Source organism: Gorilla gorilla, chromosome 11 (assembly GCF_029281585.2).
Source record: "Gorilla gorilla gorilla isolate KB3781 chromosome 11, NHGRI_mGorGor1-v2.1_pri, whole genome shotgun sequence".
Taxonomy (NCBI): domain Eukaryota; kingdom Metazoa; phylum Chordata; class Mammalia; order Primates; family Hominidae; genus Gorilla; species Gorilla gorilla.
Genome location: NC_073235.2, coordinates 140,765,650 through 140,786,496, shown reverse-complemented (window position 1 = coordinate 140,786,496; position 20,847 = coordinate 140,765,650). Strand labels below are relative to the sequence as shown.

The 20,847-nt window shown below is 52.4% G+C and overlaps 2 protein-coding genes across 6 annotated transcripts in view; both read right to left on the bottom strand.

The window, feature by feature from the left end:
• The window catches only part of ESPNL (espin like), a 32,270-nt gene extending 28,942 nt beyond the window's left edge, over window positions 1-3,328 (bottom strand). The window contains exons 1-2 of the mRNA XM_004033432.5: window positions 3,032-3,328; window positions 1,617-1,807 (exon numbers count right to left, since the gene is read on the bottom strand). Of these exons, the coding sequence (XP_004033480.3) occupies window positions 1,617-1,807; window positions 3,032-3,325 (485 nt within the window). The 5' untranslated portion in view covers window positions 3,326-3,328. The remainder of the gene's footprint in view (window positions 1-1,616; window positions 1,808-3,031) is intronic.
• Window positions 3,329-4,336: 1,008 nt separating this feature from the next.
• Window positions 4,337-20,847, bottom strand: part of SCLY (selenocysteine lyase) — a 41,904-nt gene continuing 25,393 nt past the window's right edge. For 4 of the 5 annotated variants that reach the window (XM_019022425.4, XM_031008535.3, XM_055379879.2 and 1 more), the window contains 6 exons: window positions 20,394-20,500; window positions 12,474-12,510; window positions 9,779-9,862; window positions 9,203-9,305; window positions 6,851-6,926; window positions 4,337-5,534 (listed from right to left, as the gene is read on the bottom strand). In XM_019022425.4, coding sequence (XP_018877970.3) covers window positions 5,309-5,534; window positions 6,851-6,926; window positions 9,203-9,305; window positions 9,779-9,862; window positions 12,474-12,510; window positions 20,394-20,500 — 633 coding nt within the window. In that variant the 3' untranslated portion in view covers window positions 4,337-5,308. Of the gene's footprint in view, window positions 5,567-6,850; window positions 6,927-9,202; window positions 9,306-9,778; window positions 9,863-12,473; window positions 12,511-20,393; window positions 20,501-20,847 lie in introns of all 5 variants that reach the window. The other variant, XM_055379881.2, reaches the window with a different exon arrangement.

Below are 20,847 nucleotides of genomic sequence, written 5' to 3'. Positions count from 1 at the left end.
GTATGCCTTGGTGCCCTTTTCAGGGGAGGATCCGTGCTTTCACCGGACTCTGCCAGGTGTCCTTGACTGCATCCAGGGTTGGAACAGGCGGTGTCCAGCGCGGTGGCTGGGAGCAGGCCATGATGCAGCCAGTGGGTCGGGGGCAACTGGAGGGGGCATGGTCTGGCCAGGGGCAGCCACCTCTCGGCTGCTGCTGGTCAATGCCAGGCGGGAACTAGGCCGGGGGTACAGGACCTTCCCATTTGTGTGTGTGTGTGTGTGTGTGTGCGTGTGTGTGTGCATATTAACATGAAGCCTCCTGGTTCTCTTCTTTTTTTTTTAGACAGGGTCTTGCTCTGTCGCCCAGGCTGGAGTGCAGTGGCACAATCCCAGCTCACTGCAACCTCCGCCTCCCAGACTCAAGTGATCCTCCCACCTCAGCCTCCTGAGTTGCTGGGACTACAGGCAGTCACCACCATGCCTGGCTAATTTTTAAATAAATTTTTTTGTAGAGATGGAGGTCTCGCTACATTGCCCAGGCCAGTCTTGAATTCCTGGGCTCAAGCAATCCTCCAGCCCCAGCCTCCCAAGATGCTGGGATTACAGGCATGAGCCACTGTGCTCGGCCCAAGTCTCTCAGTTTCCAATGGTGGAAACTTCTTTAAAAGCCGTGTGGGTCTGAGAGAGACTGTGGCCAGCCAAGGCTGAGGGTGGTGTGGACGCTCTGGAGAAAAGCCACAGAAGCTAATCCCAAAGGCCTTTGCCAAGCAGTCCAGGATGGGAACACCCAGGAATGAGAACCCGATTCCACAAGCAAGCTGTCGCAGCTTGTCCTGGAGCTAAGGGGGTGTGGGGGACTGAAGCCTCTGGGGCAGCGACAGGAAAATGAGATGCTGCCTCGAAAAGAGAAGAGCCGTGGTCAGAGGTAGGTGGGTCCCTGGGGGACAGGAAGGTTCGCCCTCAGCCAAGACAGTAGGAGGCAGAGGGCCTGTTCCTATGACAACAGTGACCTTTGTAAGCAGGGCGAGGACTGGAGGAGCTTCCAGGTGGGGAGGGAGGCCATCTGCCTCACTGGCTGTCCCGACCCTGGTCCTTCCTCGTTGCCTATCCACTAATTCCAGAAGGGGGCACAGGGCCCCAGAGACGATGAGGCCAGCGCCCGGCTCTAGGGGTCCCAGCACAGGGGTGGGGCAGTACAGAGGCAGCTTCAGCCTCTGTGTCCCCAAGTCCACTAGACAGTCCCCACTCCTGTCAGGTGATGGGAGGGTACCCTCACAGGTTGCCAGCTGCCCACGTCCCCAGCTGTTTTAGGTCCCGAGATGCCCCCAGGTGGGGCCAGACCTGCCCTGGGCATCACAGCAGCATCTTGCCATCGTCACCGCCCCCAGCCACTCTCCAAGCTGAAGCACTGGCCTGTGTCCCCTTGGGCCCTGGCATGGCACTGCCACTGCCTGGCCTGTGGGTAGAGGCCTCATTGCCCTCGGCTCCTGCCAGCTCACCCCCACAGTGACAGCATGCCGGCCTGCAGGATTCACCTCAAAGGCCACCAGCCTGTCCTCTTGGCCCTCCATGGTGCAGCCTCCCCTTGGCCAGCTCGCCCCAGGCTGCCCCCCCAGGCGGGACTTTGGGCTCCTTACCTGCCATGTGCGGCTGTCAGGAGCTTCAGGCAGGTCAGGTCCCCACTGACGGCGGCGTGGTGCAGCGGCCGGGCTCCCTCCCGGGTCTCTAGCGTGGCCGAATGGCCCTCGTGGAGCAGCCACTCCACCAGCACTGGGTGTCCAAAACGGGCGGCCAGGTGCAGCGGGGAGACGCCCGAGGCATCTTGGTCCTACCAAGCCCCGGGTAGGTCAGTGAGTGGGGGGTAGGCCGTGAGGTCAGAGCCAGCTGCCAGAGGTGGGCCCTGGGCGAGGGCTCACACTGCCTGCAACCCAGCGAAGGGGCTTCCAGCTCCTTCCTCCTTCCCTCCGTTTCTGCCTGCAACATGGAGGGAGGTGCTCCCTGCTGGGACTGAGGTGAGAGGAGGGCCAGGACTCAGGTCCAGGTCTTGGGAGGCCACCTCTGGCAACCCTGCCCTCTCCTGGGCCCATCCCCAGTGTGGAGAAGGCCCTTTCCCACTCAGTCGGGTGCCCGCAGACACCTGCCCACTCTGCTCATGGTCAGAAAGGCTTCCCAGGACACCTACCTCTGGCTGGTCCCCTGCCCCAGTGCCCTCCCGCTGGCCACAGGGTCCCGGGGCCAGGGAGCGTTCCCACCACAGGTGTCAGGGGTCCGGCAGACCTGGGCCTTCTCCAAGGGCCCTGTCAGAATGGATCCCCAGGCAGGCACAGCTCCCGCCTGCTGCCCTTGGGTTTGGCGGAAGGGCCGACAGGAACAGGATGCTGGGCAGGGACTCTCAGGGGCTCTGGTGAGCCAGGTGCTGGGGAACCTTCCCGCTCCGCAGTCTAAGCAGGCCCCACCGGCCCCCGCCCCAACTCTGACCTCTGGGCGGCATTCTAAGGCCGGTCAGTCCTGCTCACCCTCAGCCCTGAAAGCTCCACAGGGCTGAGCGACAGCCCTAAGGGCCTCGCCTGCACAAAGAGGACTGGGCAGGCGGGATAGGGGAGGGGGGCCCAGTAGAAATGATCCGGACAAGACGATCACCATCAGCAGCCCTCACTCCCGTCCCCCAGGGCTAGGCTCCCAGCTCTCAAGCCCAAGTTCCCACAGTGCTTCTGTAAGGATCCCTTTCTAGACCCTTTGGGAGGCAGGCCCTGTGGACCAGGCCTGATGAGAGACAGGGGTCCTGATATCTGGCAAGATCCCCACTGGCAACGCCCAGCTTCCTGGCAGGGAAGGTGATAAGAAAATTGAGGTGTTGTTCTTGGCTCTCAAGCCTTTGGGCTCTGAGAGGCGTGGGGCAGAGACGGTAACCACTGACTGAGTCCCCAAAAGAAACAAAGGGCCCAGGGCCGTGGAGCCCGGGGTGGCCAGTGCTCTGAGCCTCAGTGGCTCACACCTCCCTGGTTCCACCCCAGCCAGCTTCGTGGAGCCAGGCTGCCCCATCCCCGCTCACCTGCAGACCGCAGCCCCCCTCGCGGACCAGCCAGCACAGCTCGGCCAGGCTGCCCGTGGCAGCGGCGTCATGTGCTGGGGTGGCCCCGTTGTGGGCCCGCTGGTTGCCGGGCAGCTGGGCCCGCTGCACCAAGAACTTGACGCAGTCCAGGTGGCCAGCCCGGGTGGCGTGGTGAACCAGGCCGGCCCCCAGAGCATCGGTGATGCCCGGGCCCAGGGCGCCAGCCTCCAGCAGCCGCTCCAACGTCGCCACATCCCCATCCTTGGCGGCCACGAGTGCCCGCTGCTCCTCCATCCTCTGGCCCGGGCTCTCAGTGGCGACTCATGCGCAGGCCGGGGCTTCCTGTTTCAGACGTGGATGAAGCTGCCGGCTCTGGTTACCCGATAAGCTGCCACAGGGCAGATGGGAGGCGGTGGGGCGGGGTTGGGTGGGGGGACAGGCCTTGAGGACCTGCCCAAGCCACTCCCACAGTGTGAGGGTGCCAGGTGCCTGGAGCTGGGAGGATGGAGTACAGGGCACAGGGAAAGGCCCACACCGGGCTAGGTCAGGGCTGGGTATGGCCAGCAGAGAAAGGAGGCTGGCCCTGAGGCTGCTCAGATCTGTCCAGATGGCAGGAACCCGCCTCTTCATCTGCGGAGCGAGGGCTGAGGACACGCGCCACTGAGCTGCTCACAGGAGCCCCGAGTGGCCTGGGAGACGGTTCCCCCAACTCTCACAGAAGGGCAGACCCCCAGCCGCCACCACAGTGTGTCTGAAGTAACAGGTGCCCAGTAGGTCTCCATGTTTGGCTGTGTTGACACCCACAGAGCTGAGCGCCCCGCCTCTGGATCCCGGCCCTCGGCCCTGGAGGCTCCTAGGAATCTCTGGGGACACAGTGGCTCCACAGGGCCTGCGATGGGCTCAGGACCCTGACTAGGGTGTGTCCAGGCCTGAGGCGAGAAGGTGTCAGCCCCTGCCTCGGCCCCCTGTCCAACTACACGGACCGAGTCTCTGGGCTGCAGCCCCAAGGGCCCAAGTACATTTAACCCCTTTCCAGATTGTTCTGGACAATCCATAGTGCTTCTTTAGAGAAGTCAGGACCACCACAGCCTCTTCATGGCAGCAATGGGAAGCTGCAGATGGGGGACCCATTACATTTGTAGGGGTTTCCGGAGACGCAGCCTCAAGCTGGATTTCTGGGCTAACACATCATCACACAATGGTGACCTGGGGGCTGCTGCACCCCTGGCTTCCCCCCGACAGGCTCTGTCAGATGACTTTGTGCCCAAGCGCAGTGCCCACTAGAGAAACCACAGGATCCCCAAGTTGGGCACTGAAATCTTTTATTTGTTAATTTAGTTTCTGGCAAGCGTTTCCTCAAAATCATCATGTAGTTCCTTGAACCGTAAAACCACACATTAAAAATGTTATTCCACTGAAAATAACTCCTATGCAAATATCGACATGTGATGTGTGTCCAAATGCCAGAGCACTTTGAGAACAGAATCCTCTGCAAATAAAATTAAGGTAAAAGCTGAGTCAGGGATGATCCGATTCCCACCCCAGGAATGACCCGGAGCTGCACCAACTCAGTGAGGTTGGAGCTGAAACCCTGAGTTAATGATCAAAAGGGACAAGACAGGAAGGCCTGGGGACCGTGGACGGGGAAGCACGCAGCCCTGATTGCCAGTGGGCGGAACAGGGTCAGGCTCGGGGAAGCAGGAGGGGAGGTGGGCGGTGGGCGCTGAGCAGAGCAGGCCTGGCTGAGGCTGGGGGCCACTGTGCACTGAGGCCAGAGGAGCAGGGTGGTGGGGGCAGCTTTGGAAACGGACTAAAATGGGCTGAGAAGAGACCACTCTGGAAAGGTGCATGTACGAGGCCATGATCAAAACAAAAAAATCAAGTTTCCTATGTTCATGATAGCATTTGGCTGACAATGAGTTATAAATACTTGGATTCTATCTTCCAGATAAAAACACCTTCCAGGAAAGGGCACTCACAACAGGCTTGCCCAGTTCCCAGTGGGGAGGGTGGATAAAGCTGAAGTGTTTCCGCTTCACCACTGGAGGACGGTTCTATGTGGGCGTTCCTATGTGGCGTTGGTGTCCTGGGCCCTGTGAGCTCTGCAGGGGTCCAGGGAAGGAAACTGGGGGTGCAGACTCGCAGGCACTCCAGGACAAAATGCAGAGGGGGCATGAGACAGTCATCCTGGCACAGCCCTCAGGAGGGAACTGGAGGGACAACCCTGTGCCCTGCCACGGGCTTCCTAGAAGCGGGGTGGGGAAGGCGGCCCCAACGCTAGGCCTGGTCCTCCAGCTGCGCCACGGCCTGGTCCTCCAGCTGCGCCACGGCCTGGTCCTCCAGCTGCGCCACGGCCTGGTCCTCCACCTGCGCCACGGCCTGCTTCAGGTCCTGCACGACGAGGTCCACCTCAGCCCTGGTGGTGCTGCGGCCCACACTGAGCCGGAGCGCGTTCCTGGCCACGTCGAAGGGGATACCGTAGCTCAGCAGCACTGGGGACGGCCTGGGGAGGGTGAGACCGAGCTGCAGCTGCTGCTGAGGGCACATGGAAGAGACACAGCCCCCCCTGCTCTGGACCACTCCCCTAGTGGGGCTTTGCCCACCCGGATGCGCGCCTGCCCCGCCTGGCATCCACCTCCTGCTAAACTCCCAGACCAAGCACACCCCTAAGACCACCCACATCAAGGTGCGGCTCAAAGTCGCCCCCGTTCTCCCTGCAGAGTTCTCTTGCACTTGGCACTCCCAGGTGACACTGCCTCCCTCTCGCACTGAGCTCTGGGGCCAGGGGCTCTCCTGTCCTTGAGGGGTCTGAGGTCCTGGAGAACACGGATGCCGACACAGACAGTGCCTCACCCATGCGGCCCACCTGAGCCACTTGGTAACTTCATGGCACCTGGCATGGGGCTTTGTAGACACTAGGGACCCAGTCAGTATCTAGCCATGAACAGATGACTGCGTGGGGATACCCTGAAGCAGGGCTGTTGGAGGCTCGAGATGTGGGCTCTGTCGAGGGGGCCTGCCCTCATCACACCCAGGTCCCTTTCCTCCCCTGCCCCTCCTGCAGCAGGGCACTGCCCCGCCCCCCCCCCACCACAAAGGGCCCCATCCTGCCCCGCCTTTTCCCTGGAGCCAGGCCCACCACTGTCTCGCTCCAGGTGCTCCTGCACAATCCCTCTGCCCTGACCTTGATGGCCACGTGCTGCTGGCTACAGTTCCGCTCTCTCCCCAGAGCCCTGAGTGTTCCTCCTGCGTCCACTCCGACCTCCCACAGGGGCCTCACGTTTTCAGCAGGCCAGACCCGGAACCGCTTCTCCCCTGCTGCCAGCAGGCCGCTGCTCGGGTGCCCCACGCCCTCTACCCCACAGTCTCTGCCAGGCAGCCCACCCGCGCTCACCCGGGCCCTGCTATCTGAGAATCTCTGCTGCATCTTGCAGATGGCTGATCTGACACCTGAGTCGGCTCACACCATGGCCCTCAGGGCTCCCACTTCCATGAGGTTTAAGTAAGCACTGACACTCGGGCCTTCCCCACCCCAGCCCTCCCCAGCCCCGGCCACGCTGGCCCTCCAGGCCCTGCCCACCCTGCCTTCAGAACTGAGCACGAGAAGCCCTCTTCTCCCGCACAAGTCCTAGTCCTTCAGATGGCAGCTTGGAAGTCACTTCTTCCAGGAAGCCCTCCCTCTGCCCCTCCTAGGGCCCAGACAGGGCTGTCCTTCACCAGCCAGAGTGCGGCCCAGTGGCTGGATCCTGCCGCCTGCCCACCACACCCAGTGCCCGGAGGACCCCTGTACCCTGGACTGGGTTTGTGAAGAGCACTTACTGGTCCCCGTGGTCCGAGTGGCACGCGGCCCCCACACTGGCCATCAGCACTCGGCACTGCGCAAGCACCACGTGGCCTGCGGAGACAGAGCACATGCCCCTGAGATGGGGCTCCAGCCAGGATGCCCTTCTGTCCCTTCCCGGGGTCCTGCTGGGCGCAGGCTGCTTCCCTCCCTCTGTGCCACCTGGTGGAATTCCAGCGCCGGCCATTCTGGCAGCTGGGGAGAGATCTCACAGCAGGAGCCGAAGAAAACGCTTCCTTTCTCCCTTGGCTGCAGAAATGCAGACACTATTCTGCCTCACAAAGCTGGCCTTGAAAATCGCATTTGTAATCGACTGCCTGCTAAGACACCTGGAGTCCTGACCCGCTCCTTCCTTACAAGCTGGCAGCCCCGGCAATATCACGTCTCCACCTGTGTTCTGGATGGTAGAGACACGTGGGAGTTCTATTAAGCCAGAAGGCATTTCCCTCTTCTTTCACAAGCACAGCCATTAATGACGGCTGATGTAATTAACATGAGAATTTCAGCCAGGTGCGGTGGCTTACACCTGTAATCCCAGCACTTTGGGAGGCCAAGGTAGAAGGATTGCTTGAGCCAGGAGTTTGAGACCAGCCTGGGCAACACAGGGAAACCCTATCTCTACAAAATATTTTTTAAAAATTAGCCAAGGCCGGGCATAGTGGCTTATGCCTGTAATCCCAGCACTTTGGGGGGCCAAGGCGGGTGGATCACCTGAGGTCAGGAGTTCGAGACCAGCCTTGCCAACATGGCAACACCCCGTGTCTACTTAAAATACAAAAATTAGCCCAGCATGGTGGCAGGCACCTGTAATCCCAGCTACTCTGGAGGCTGAGGCAGGAGAATCGCTTGAACCCGGGAGGCGGAGGTTGTGGTGAGCCAAGATCATACCACTGTACTCAAGCCTGGGCAATAAGAGTGAAACTCCGTCTCAAAAAAAAAAAAAAGTTATCCAGGTGTGGTGGTGCATGCCTGTAGTCCCAGCTACTAGGGAGGCTGAGGCAGGAGGATCACTTGAACCCAGAAGGTCAAGGCTACAGTGGGCTGTGATTGCGCCACAGCACTCCAGCCTGGGTGACGACAGAGTGAGACCCTGAATCAAAAAATAAATAAATAAAATGGGAACCTCTGTCTCATTTAAAGTAACACAGGTTGTCACTGAACACAAAGTCTGACCCCAGAACAAGGGGAACGTTGACAGAGAACTCTCCTTTCCATGGTGAGGAATTTGAGATGGTCAAGGAGACCCAGGCTTCACTGCCCACAAGAACGCATTTCAGCCCAGGTTCTCATGAATGCAGCCATCATGACAGTTACCCACAGGCTCTTCTTCATGGGCCAAACACGACTGCTGGGTTTCTCTGCGTGATCCAGGAAGAAGAAAGAAGCGACACTTTCATCTTCTAAGAAGTCAAAAACTTGTTTACAGATGCAGCTCATCGTGATCTCAGGGCCACTATAACCTCCTCCCAAATGACATGCGGCTGGTCAATCACCTGGACTTCCACTCTCAGGGAGTCAGGGCAGACCAGGTTTTAGGTGCATCTGGGACGGGGGTGATCCTAACTGCTCCTAGCCGAGGCAGATGTTGCAGGAAATCCAGATTTGCACTTGATCCTTACTCTGCCAGTTATTTTTGTTGTTTTTTGTTTGTTTGAGACAGAGTCTCACTCACTCTGTCACCCAAGCTGGAGTGCAGTGGCTCAATTATGGCTCACTGCAACCTCCAGGTTCAAGCAATTCTCCTGCCTCAGCCTCCCAAGTAGCTGGGACTACAGGTGCACACCACTATGCCTGGCTAATTTTTTGTAGTTTTTGGTAGAGATGGGGTTTCTCCATGTTGGCCAGGCTGGACTCGATCTCTTGACCTTGTGATCAGCCTGCCTCAGCCTCTGAAAGCGCTAGGATTACAGGCACGAGCCACTGTGCCCAGCCTCTGCCAGTTTTTAAAACTGATCGCCTCCCCTTTCCCTTAGTCAAATATTTAATTAAAACTGCCAACAAAATAGACAAATGTCTAGAATTTAATGTTGCTTCCTTCCCTGATGGCTTTTGGGGTGGTGCTAATGCCAGACACGAGAGTTTGCCACAGTCTACATCCCAGCAGCAGCAGAATGAGCCACGTCAGGGAGAGGAGGGGCCGGCGGCGAGAGCCCTGTGGACCACAGCACAGCCACCCGAGCCTGCTCTTGGCAACCCCAGCAAGGCCCTCTGACAGCCCGAGCTGTGTCATGCTCAGGGCAGGGCAAGTGGGAGTCACTGGCTCGGACCAGAATCCATGCACTGAGGGAGCTGTGCTCACACTCGGAAAGACCAGGGTGAGGGGCCATCACCTTGAAGCCGGGGTCCCCGGATGGAAAAGTTGCAGGTGTTGGGAAGCCGCTGGGTGCCTGGAAACTGGCTATTCAGATGGATTCTCTTCTGACCGAATTCAGCCTGAAAAAAATAAGTGAAATATTTGGTGACAGCTTCAAAGACACCACCACCAGCAACTGTTTGAAATTTAGACTTTTCTAGAAACACAACCTCAGCAGGTGCATACTTTTCAATCAGCATCTACCCAGAATAGTTACGGGGACGGACTATGGAAAGCAAAGTTAATTAGGAGAAAAACCAAATATTCAGAAACATATGAACCTTCCACATAAACCATGAAGTATACCACCTCTCCATATTTGATCCTGTGTCTGAAAAAGATCATGCCCCTGGCCTAGGGTCCTGCTTTCGGGGTTTCAGATCCCAATGTACTTTCCGCCACTGTTCTTTCTTCCCTCACTGCATCCTGCTGAGTTCCAGGCTACGCTGCAATCCCCACAGGTCCTGGGGTCCAGAAGCACCACACCCCCTCTCTCTGGGCACCTGCCCCACGCACCCTCCCCCTCCTGGTGCCCACCCCACGCTGCGCTCACTTCCAGCCTCTCTTCCAGGTAGTCGCGGACGTCCCTCATGTGGGCCTCATAAGCCTCGCAGTTCTGGGTCACCAGCTCCGCGGCCTGGGGGCAGACACACAACAACAAGTGGATGCACAATTCTTGCAAAATAAATGAGGGCAAAAAAGCTTTCAACAGTACAGGTGGCATTTCCTGAAACTGCTCATTCTCCTGACAGTCACAGACAGACCATATTTTTTGAGTGCTGCCATTTGGAGGGTGTGGAAGTGCCCCAGAAACTGACTTCACCAGGTACCTCCTGACAGCACCAGGCACTGGAGATGCTTCAGCAAAGCAGCCCTGAAAGGGCTCCCTCGAGGAGCCAGCATCCCAGAGAGGCAGACGGACAAAAGCAGGGGAAGAGAGGAACAGACTCCTACCCACCAGTCGGCGCTGTAAAGGGACCTCGCAGGCGCAAGGTGGGGTGGTGACAGAGATGGCTGCACAAGGGCAGGGAATGGCGTCCCAGCAAGGGCTTTGCAGGGGACAGACAGGCATTCTGTCTCTAGAACAGAGGGGCCTGGCGTGGCGGGTGGAGAGTGTGGAGGGGGTGAAGGCGCAGGGACAGATCGACAGGCCCTGCAGGCCCGGCCACGGGGCAGACGCAGTGAGGCTGAGGGAGGGATGCGATGGTCTGACTGGCCTGTGTGTTGGTCACTCTGTGGCCATGTGGAAAATGGCAGCAGCAGGCCCCCAGGAGGCCATGGCAGGCATCCAGACCCTTGGTCTAGGGTTGGTGGCCATGAAAATGGACATGAGGCCGGTAGTGGGTGTATTCTGGAATCCAGACAGACAGGAAGGTGCTGCATGGGAGGCAGGGGACGATGACAAGGAGGGACTGAGGGCATCCCCCGGACTTCAGAGGTGAGAACCTGGATAGCAAGAGGTGCCCAGGGTGGGAAGAGGGTGGAGAAGAGCAGTCGGGACAGGTTTTGAACTCAGAGGAATGGATCTCTCAGGAGATGGGCCAGGGCCTAGCTGAGATGTCAAGTTTAAAGGCAGGAGCACAGGCTAGCATCACAGTGACAGGACAAACAGACGGATCCACAAGGGCTCAGGTGCAGGGCTGCCAGCACACAACCAAGGCAGAAAGGAATGCGTGAGGGAAAGCACGCTGGGGAGGGCGTGTGCAGGATGGAGTCTAGGCTGGGTGGCGGAGGGGGGCTGTCTAGAGCGCTGGTGGCATTGGGGTCTGGGCTGGGCGAAGCTGAAGAACCAGTGGCGGTGTGGAGCTGCGGCTGGGACCCAGCTGTGGCACTTGTGCCATTACAGGTGCAGACGCAGCTGCAGGAGCACGGAGAAGGTCAGGGGCTGGGGGGCTTCCAGCACTGTGAGCTGAAGCTCTATCTAGGAAGCTGTTACCATGATTCCCATCTGGCAGCCAGGACTCAGGGAGTTCCAGCGACCTGACCCAAGGCACATGGTGAGTGAAGCTTCAAGCCAGGATTTGAACCCTGGGTATTTCAAAGCCTGTGGACGGCACCACTACTTCATCATTCAGGTCAATACGAGCAGGTACTGGACTCCACTTAAAACACACTCTTCCGGCTGGGCATGGTGGCTCATGCCTATAATCCCAGCACTTTGGGAGGCCAAGGCAGGTGGATCACCTGAGGTTAGGAGTTCGAGACCAGCTGGACAACATGGTGAAACCCTGTCTCTAATAAAAATACAAAATTAGCCAGGCATGGTGGCGCATGCCTGTAGTTCCAGCTACTTGGAGACTGAAGTGGGAGAATCTCTTGAACCCGGGAGATGGAGGTTGCAGTGAGCCAAGGTCATGCCACTGCACTCCAGCCTGGGTGACAGAGTGAGATTCCATCTCAAACAAACACACACTCTTCCTTCTAGTAAATGTAGCCATAGTTATCACTGTTAATAATATAATTTTGAATATTCTAAGTAACAGGGAATCCATTCATACTCTTCCCAAGGCCCGGCCTCCTGGGCGCCAAGCCCTTTCTCTGTACTGGGGATACTGAGGCCAACATGGCCAAGCCCCTGCTCTCGGGGAAGCAGAAGGTGGGGCATACATCTGAACACACTACAGAGAAACATCAGATAGGGGAAATAAAGCAGTGTCAGGGATAGAGAGTGACAGCAGGGGACATGGGGGGACCAATGTAGCTGTGGTTCATGGAGGGTTGCTTGAAGGTGGTGGCCTTTGACCAGAGGCCGCACAGTGAGGGAGCAGCCTGCAGACGCCAAGGTGTGACCAGTACCTCTGCCTTTGCATGGCAAAACCTGAGCCTGGTTACTGTCGCAGAAGCAGGACAGGCCCCAGTGGAGGGCTGGCGGCAGGTGCTGGATTGGCCACCCCACAGACCAATCGGGGACAGAATGTCGATGGTGCGGGGGCTGCCGACGCCTTTGGGAATGGTGAACCTGCAGCCTGACACTTCACCTCTGCTGTAACAGTATCACTGTTTCTCATGTCAGAAGAGACAGAGACAAGGAGTTTTTCCCTTTTAAATGCTAAACAAGTGCCACTAATCCACAGATCTGAAAAAGTACAGCTCTCCAGGTTGATAAATCAGATTCCAGGCTTTTTCTTGTCAGTCCGCTTATGAAATCATGAATATGATCTCCCTAAAACCCCAGATTCCTACTAGAGCCGCTGGGGACACTGATGACAAAGCAATCAACTCATCCCCTCAAGCTCACCAGGGCTCACCTTCCCAAGGCCGGCAATCATTGGGGTGTTCTCTGTCCTGTAAGAAACAAGGGATTAAGCAAGAATAAACAAATGTCTCAGGAAGGAATCCTGTCTCCATGGAAGTCACTGTGTTAAAATAAAATCAAACTCACGCTACATCTTTCCTAAGCACGCGCCATGTGGCTATCTCAACGGCAGCTGCAGGCCCCAGAAACCTCCCCTGCCAAGTTTTTCACTTGCCCTGGCCCAGTGAAGGTCAACGAGGCCCACTGTGAGTGACATGTTGGGTGTTCACTGTGACAGTTCTATCTGGACCCTTTTCCTACCCAAAGCAAGCACTCTGCCTCCTGCAGGCCCCAAGGCACAGCTCTCTTTAGTCCTCACTGCCAAACCAGTATAGTATGGAACAGGGGAGAACCCTTTGTTCTCAACATTTCAGGCATCAGCAAACAAGAGGGGTGTGTGTGTGTGTGTGTGTGTGTGTGTGTGTGCAAGCGCGTGTGGATGTGCGCACACACAGGAGATGGGCAAGAGACCCCTAAAGACAATGGCTTGCATACTCTGACCTAACAAACCGAAAAACAGAACTCATTACCCTATTTTCAGGAAAAAAAAATTAACTTAATAATTAATTTCTTAATTTTTTTTGAGATGGGGTCTCGTTCTGTTGCCCAGGCTGGAGTGCAGTGAATCTCGACTCACTGCAACCTCCACCTCCCGGATTCAAGTGATTCTCCTGCCTCAGCTTCCTGAGTATCTGGGATTACAGGCACGTGCCGCCATGCCCAGCTAATTTTTGTAAAGACAGGGTTTCACCATGTTGGTCAGGCTGGTCTCGAACTCCTGACCTCGTGATCCGGCCGCCTCGGCCTCCCAAAGTGCTGGGATCACAGGTGTAAGCCACTGCGCCCGGCCCATTAATTTCTTAAGTTTGCCTGAACAAAGTTTTCTTAAACCTCTGGACTCGGCTATTGCTTGTTTACCAATAGATATTTTCTCTGCGCCCTCACCAGCATTTGGTGGTGTCTCTATTCTTATTTTAGCCATTCTGATAGGTGTTAGTGATATCTGGTGGTTTTAATTTGCATTTCCCCAATAACTAATGCTGTTGAACATCTTTTCCTGTGCTTGTTACCTGGGTCTCCTCTTTGGTGAAATGTCTGTTTATATTTTTTCCCTATTTTCTGATTGAATTTTTTATATTATTTTTGCTGTTGAGTTTTGCAAGTTCTTGATATATTCTAGATACCATTTCTTTGTCAGATATGTCATTTGAAAATATTTTTTCCTAGATTTAGCTTATCTTCCCATCCTCTTAATATGGTCCTTCCCAGAGCAAAAACTTTACATTCTGATGAAGTCTAATTTATCAGTTTTTCCTTTTATGGATGCTTTTGGTGTCAAGTCTAAGAACTCTTTGCCTAGTCCTAGAACTTGAAGATTTTCTCCTATTTTTAAACGGTTTTATTGCTTTATGTTTTACATTTAATTTCATGATCTATTTTGAGACACTATTTTATGAGGTGTAAGACAGGGGTGTCTAATGCTTTGGCTTCCCTAGGCCACACTGGAAGAATTGTCTCGGGCCACATATAAAATACGCTAATGATAGCTGATAAGCTTTAAAAAAAAAAATCACCAAAAAAAAAAAAAAAATCAATGTTTTAAGAAAGTTTATGCATTTGTGTTGGGCTACATTCAAACCTGTCCTGGGCCGCATGCAGCCTGCAGGCCGCAGGTTGGACAAGCTTGGTGTAAGACTTGGGTCAAGGTTCATCTTTTGCCTATCGATGTCTAACTGCCTTGGCACGATCTGTTGGAAGGCTAACTTTCATCTGCTGAACTGATTTGCGTCTCCTGCGGTTGTATCTGCACCCGTAACTCATATGGGCCTATTTCTGTTTGGGTCTATTCTCCTCCATTGATCTACTTGCTGGGATTTTGATAGAAATTGTTAGGCTTGTATATCCATCTTTGACATCTTTGGTATGTAGACTCTTCCAATCTATGAACATGGCATGTGTCTCTGCTTAGATCTTCTTCTCATCCACATTATATTATTTTCAGCATATAAGTCCTTTATATTTTGCTAGTTTATATCTGAGTAATTTTGTTTCATTGTAAATGGTATTATATTTTTAATGTTACTGTCCACCTGTTCATTACCACTATATAAAAATAAGATCGATTTTTGCATGTTTATCTTGTGTCCTGCAACCTTGCTATACTCACTTATTAGTTCTAGGAGTTTTCTTATACATTCCTTGGGATTTTCTTTATAGACAATCGTGTGATCTGATTAGAAACAATTTTACCTCTTCCATTCTGATCTATATGCCTTTTGCTTCCTTTTCTTGCCTTACTACGCTGACCGGAACTTCCAGCACTATGCTGGATAAGTGTGGTGACAGTGGACATCCCTGCTTTGTTCCCCCAGCCACAGGAGTAAAACATTCAGGCTTTTACCACTAAGTATGATGTCAGCTGTAGGTTTTATGTAGATGTTCTTTTTCAAGTTGAGAAAGTTCCCCACTAATCCTAAGTTTTTAACATGAATGGTTGAATTTTGTCAAATGCTTCTGCTGCATCAAATATGATCATGTTATCTTCGTTATTCATTAGCTTGTTAATATGGTAGATTACATTGATTGAATTTTTTTATTTTTGTAGAGCTGGGTCTTGCAGTTCACCTAGGCTGGCCTTGAACTCCTGGCCTCAAGTGATCCTCTCGCCTTGGCATCCCAAAGTACTGGGAGATTACAGGCATGAGCCATTGTGACCTGCCTTGATTGCATTTTTTCTTTTCTTTTCTTTTTTTGAGATAGAGTCTTGCTCTGTTGCCTAGGCTGAAGTGTGGTGCTGCCATCTCAGCTCACGCAAACTCTGTTACCCAGGTTCAAGCGATTCTTGTGCCTCAGCCTTCCAAGTAGCTGGGATTACAAGCCACCCTGTCTGCCACCACACCTGGCTAATTTTTGTATTTGTAATAGAGACGAGATTTCACCATGTTGGCCAGGCTGGGCCCGAACTCCTGACTTCAAGTGATCTACCCGCCTTGGCCTCCCAAAGTTCTGGGATTGCAGGCATGAGCTACCACTCCCGGCTCTAGATCGCATTTTGAATATTGAACCAGCCTTGCATCTGTGGAATAAATGCCACTTGGTCACAGTGTATCATTCTTTATTTTTTTGAGACAGAGTCTCACTTTGTCACCCAAACTGGAGTGCAGTGGTGTAATCATAGCTCATGCAGCCTTGACCTCCCACGCTCACTCAAGCAATCCTCCTATCTCAGCCTCCCGAGTAGCTGGGATTATAGGCATGTACCACCATGCCCAGTTAATTTTTTTATTTTTTGTAGAGGGGTCTCACTATGTTGCCCAGCCTGGTCTTGAACTCCTGGGCTCAAGTGATCCTGATCCTCTGCCTCAGCCTCCCAAAGTGCTGGGATTACACGCGTGAACCACCACACCCAGCAGTGTATAATTCTTTCTATGTATTGCTGAATTCTACTTGTAAACATTTTGTTAAATATTTTTTGCATCAAAATTCATGAGGATGTTGGTCTGTAAACGATTTTTTTGTACTGTCTTTATCTGGTTTTAGTGTCAGGATAATACTAGCTTCATAAAATGAACTGGGAAGTTGTCCTTCCTCTTTATTTTCTGGAAGAGACTGTATAGAAATGTTAATTCTTCTTTAAACAAAGAATTCTTCGATAGAATTCTCTAGTGAAACCACCGGGCCTGAAGACTTCTCTTTGGGGAGTTTTAAAGCTATAAGTTCAATTTCCTAATGGTTATAGAGCTATTCAAATGATCTATTTTATATCAAGTGAGTTGTGGTAGTTTGTGTTTTTTGAGGAAGTGGTCAGTTTCATCTAAGTTGTCAACTTCCTATGTGTAGAGCTGTTTGCGGCATTCCCTCATTATCCTTTTGATGGCTGCAGGGCCTGGAGTGGTACTCCTTGTTTCATTCCTGATGTTATAACTTCTCTGTTTTTTTGGTCAGTCTTGCTAGAGGTCTGTCCTGGGCTCAAGCAATCCTACCATCTATCTCAGCCTCCCACATAGCTGAGACTACAGGCCCGTGCCACCACATCCAGCTATTTTTTTTTTTTTTTTTTGTAGAAACAGGATTTCACCATGTTGCTCAGGCTGGTCTTGAACTCCTGGCCTCAAGCAATCTATCTGCCTTGACCTCCCAAAGTGCTGGGATTAGAAATGTGAGCCACCATGCCCAGCTAATGTTGTCTTTTCTTTTTTTTTTTTTTTTTCAGATGGAGTTTTGCTCTTGTTGCCCAGGCTGGCGTGCAGTGGTGCGATCTCGGGTCACCACAACCTCTGCCTCCCGGGTTCAAGCGATTCTCCTGCCTCAGCCTCCCGAGTAGCTGGGATTATAGGCATGCGCCACCACACCCGGCTCATTTCGTATTTTTAGTAGAGATGGGGTTTCTCAATGTTGGTCAGGCTGGTCTCAAACTCCTGACCTCAGGTGATCCACCGGCCTTGGCCTCCCAAAGTGCTGGGATAACAGGCGTGAGCCACCGTGCCTGGCCAATATTGTCTTTTTTTTTTTTTTTTTTTAAAGAGACAGGGTCTTGCTCTGTTGCCCAGGCTGGAGTGCAATGGTGTGATCATAGCTCACTGCAGCCTCGAACTTCTGGGCTCGAGTGATCCTTCCCCCTCAGCCTCCTGAGTAGCTGGGACTACAGGCACGCACTGCCATGTCGGCTAATTAAAAAAAATTTTTTAGAGATGAGATCTCGCTATGTTGCCCAGGCTGGGAACTCCTGTCCTCAAGCAATCCTCCTGCCTTGGCCTCCCAAAGCAGGGGGATTATAGGTGTAAGCCACCGTGTCAGCCTGTGTTGTCACTTTGCCAGTTCCAGTGAAGCACAGACCTCATCTCCTTTTATGTTCCTTTACCTTTGCCTTTCTATAATTATCTTAAATATGTCTTTTATGTACATTTTGAACCACATCAGATATTGCTAAGATTTTTGCTTCTGCTATCAAACGTAATTCAGAAAACTCTAAAGAAGAAGGAAAGCCTATTGTATTTGGTGATAAATTCTTAGTTTTCCTTCATCTGAGAATGTTTTGATTACTTCTTCACTCCTGAAAGATATACTCACTGGGTACAGGATTCTAGCTTGACGGTTTTCTTTGAGCACTTGAAGAAAAATAATTGTGTCCCTTTCTTCTGGTCTTTCTGGTTTCTGATGAGAAATTCAGTCATCCAAATTCTTTTTCCCGTACTGGTGAAGTGTCATCTTTCTCTGACTGCTTTAGAGAATTCTGTCTTTCATTTTTAGAAGTCTAATCATATGTCTCTGGCATAGACTTCTTTGAGTTTATGCTATTTGGGGTTTACTCAGTTTCTTGATTCTGTATGTTTATGTCTCTTGCCAAATTCAGGAAATTTTTTAGCCATTATTTCTTCAAGTACTTTTTCAGGCTGTCATCTTTCTCTGTTTCAGGGATTTCAATGAAACGAATGTTATATCATTTGTTATCGTCTCATAGGTCCCTGAAGCTCTATTTTAAACCCCATTCTTTTAATTTTTTTGAGACAGAGTCCCGCTCTGTTGCCCAGGCTGGAGTGGCACGATCTCGGCTCACTGCAACCTCTGCCTCCTAGGTTCAAGGGATTCTCCTGCCTCAGCCTCCCGGGTAGCTGGGACCATAGGTGTGTGCCACCAAGCCCGGCTGATTTTTTGTATATATTTTTTTTTCAGTAGAGACGGGGTTTCACCGTGTTAGCCAGGATGGTCTCGATCTCCTGACCTCGTGATCCGCTCACCTCGGCCTCCCAAAGTGCTGGGATTACAGGCGTGAGCCACAGCACCCGGCCGAAGGCCCACTCTATTTCTTCTCTGTGGTCTGGATTTCTATTGTTCTGTCTTTCAGCTCATAGATTTCTTTCTCTGTCCTCTTATTTTTCTATTAAGCTCATCCACTGAGCTTTATATTTTGGCTGCTGCTGTTCTTAGTTCTACAATTTCCAATTTCCATTTGGTTCTTCTTTTATGTTGTCCTTCTCTTTGCTGACACTTTGTTTCACTTGTTTCAAGTGTGTTCACAATTTCTCATTGAAGCATTTTTACTGTGTCTGCTGTAAAATATTTGTTAGATAATTTTAACATCATCATCTTAGTGCAGGCGTATATTGATTATTATTGTTCATTCAATTTGAAATCTTTCTAGTTCTTGGTATGATGAATGATTTTCACTTGAAACCTGGACATTTTTGCCTTACTTTATGAGAATCTGGATCTTATTCAATCTTTCTGTTTGGGCTGCCATTTTCTGACGTTGTGCTGGCAGGAGAAGGGGTATGCCACTCATTACTGCCAAGTGGAAGTAGAAGTCTAGGTTTCTTTTTTTTTTTTTTGAGATGGAGTCTCTCTCTGTCACCCAGGCTGGAATGCAGTGGTGCGATCTCGACTCACTGCAACCTCCGCCTCCTGGGTTCAAATGATTCTCCTGCCTTAGCCTCCCGAGTAGCTGGGATTACAGGAACACACCACCACGCCTGGCTAATTTTTCGTACTTTTAGTAGAGATGGGGTTTCACCATATTAGCCAGGATGGTCTCGATCTCCTGACCTTGTGATCCGCCTGCCTCGGCCTCCCAAAGTGCTGGGATTATAGCAGTGAGCCACCGTGCCGGGCTTTTTTTTTTTTTTTTTTTTTTTTTTTTTGAGACAGAGTCTCGTTCTGTCACCCAGACTGAAGTGCAGTGGTGCCATCTCGGATCACTGCAACCTCAGCCTCCCGGGTTCAAGCAATTCTCCTGCCTCAGCTTCCCAAGTAGCTGGGATTACAGGCATGCGCCACCACACCTGGCTAATTTTTATATTTTTAGTAGAGATAAGGTTTTACCATCTTGGCCAGGCTGCTCTCAAACTCCTGACCCCAAGTGATCTGCCCACCTCAGCCTCCCAAAGTGCTGGGATTACAGGCATGAGCCTGTGCCTGGCCAACGTCTAGATTTTTTACTTGGCTGATGTTGACACCCAATGGGAGGACGCTCCCTGTGATTGACAGGTGTGGGTTCAAGATCCCGCTATGGTCTCTACTGACACCATGGTGGGGGGCCTAAGTCCCGGTTCTCTACCTGGCCTTCTTGACACACCCGGTGGTGGTGTGGGATACCTTGTTACAGCCTATATTGGTGGAAGTCTGGGTCTCCCACTCCATCTTTGCAGGCGTGGATAGGCGTGGCAGCACAATTTCCCCTGTAGCATCTGGCTGGAGTAAAGCAAGTGTTGTCTCAAAGTTTTCTGTCTTGCTAGGCCATTCCTTTCCTGGTCCACTGGCTAGAGAGGACAGGCTTTGGTTGGGGCGTTTTTGTGTCTGCCCTTACTAGCATATCAGGTTTGCCGGCTTCTTCAGCACTACGTGTGGGATACACAAGGTGAAAAGAAAACCCAGGAACTCACCACCATGCTGTTCCCGTTTCTCTCTCTTGTTAAGCAGTTTCTAACAAAAGGTGTGGTGGGGGCAACAACTAATTTCCCAGTTAACACGTCACTATACACAGAGGGGACACAGGAGCTATCAGAAAGGAGACCAGTGCTTCTGTGTGGTCCTGCTGATCCCCGAAGTTAAAACAGCAGCAGGCCTCAGCCATGAAGGGTCCAACAGTTCTCTTCAGTGGGCTGGGCCAAAATTACAAGGGGAATTGGATGCGTTGGAGCAGTTAAAAGAAACAGAGATTTCCTTCATTGCTTTCAATCATTCCCAAAGAGACTGCAGGTCCTGTGAGCCCTCAGTGTAAAATCAATCAGTGGAGCCAGTTCTGACACAGCAGCAGTGTGGACATGCTACAGAGCCTCCACGAGACCAAGAAACAGCGCCATTATTCTTTACAATGTCACTGCTCTACAAATGACACGGTCAGTAGGTCAGAGACTTTGTTAACTTTCTGCCTTACCCTGGCCTGAAATTCCGTTCTTGTCCACCTCCAAATAGCATAGGGTAGAGAGGGGTAAATTCACCAAGTCCTCGTACATAAAGTGCGCCAATCCTGGGACCATAAAACTGGAAGGAAAAGTTGGTCATTTATTCAACAAGAACTTTCCAAGGACCTACTCTGTATACATGGTAAGTGCTTAGGGGCACACAGGAGAAATGCTCTGCAATGCATAGTCCTGCTGCTTCCTTGTGGCGCCTCTGAGTGCCACCCCTTTCGACACGCAGAGTCACAAAAGCCTTCGGGGCAGGGTGGAACCCCAACCTAGGAGGCAGCGCAGGTGCTAGACTCTCCTGCTCAGCTCTGTGGCAGGCAACTCTCCCCTGCACATCATGTGATAGAATTTGTAAAAGGATCTCAAATCATATGAATCACAGGTTTAAAAAAAAAAAAAAAAGAAAGAGAATGCATAAAT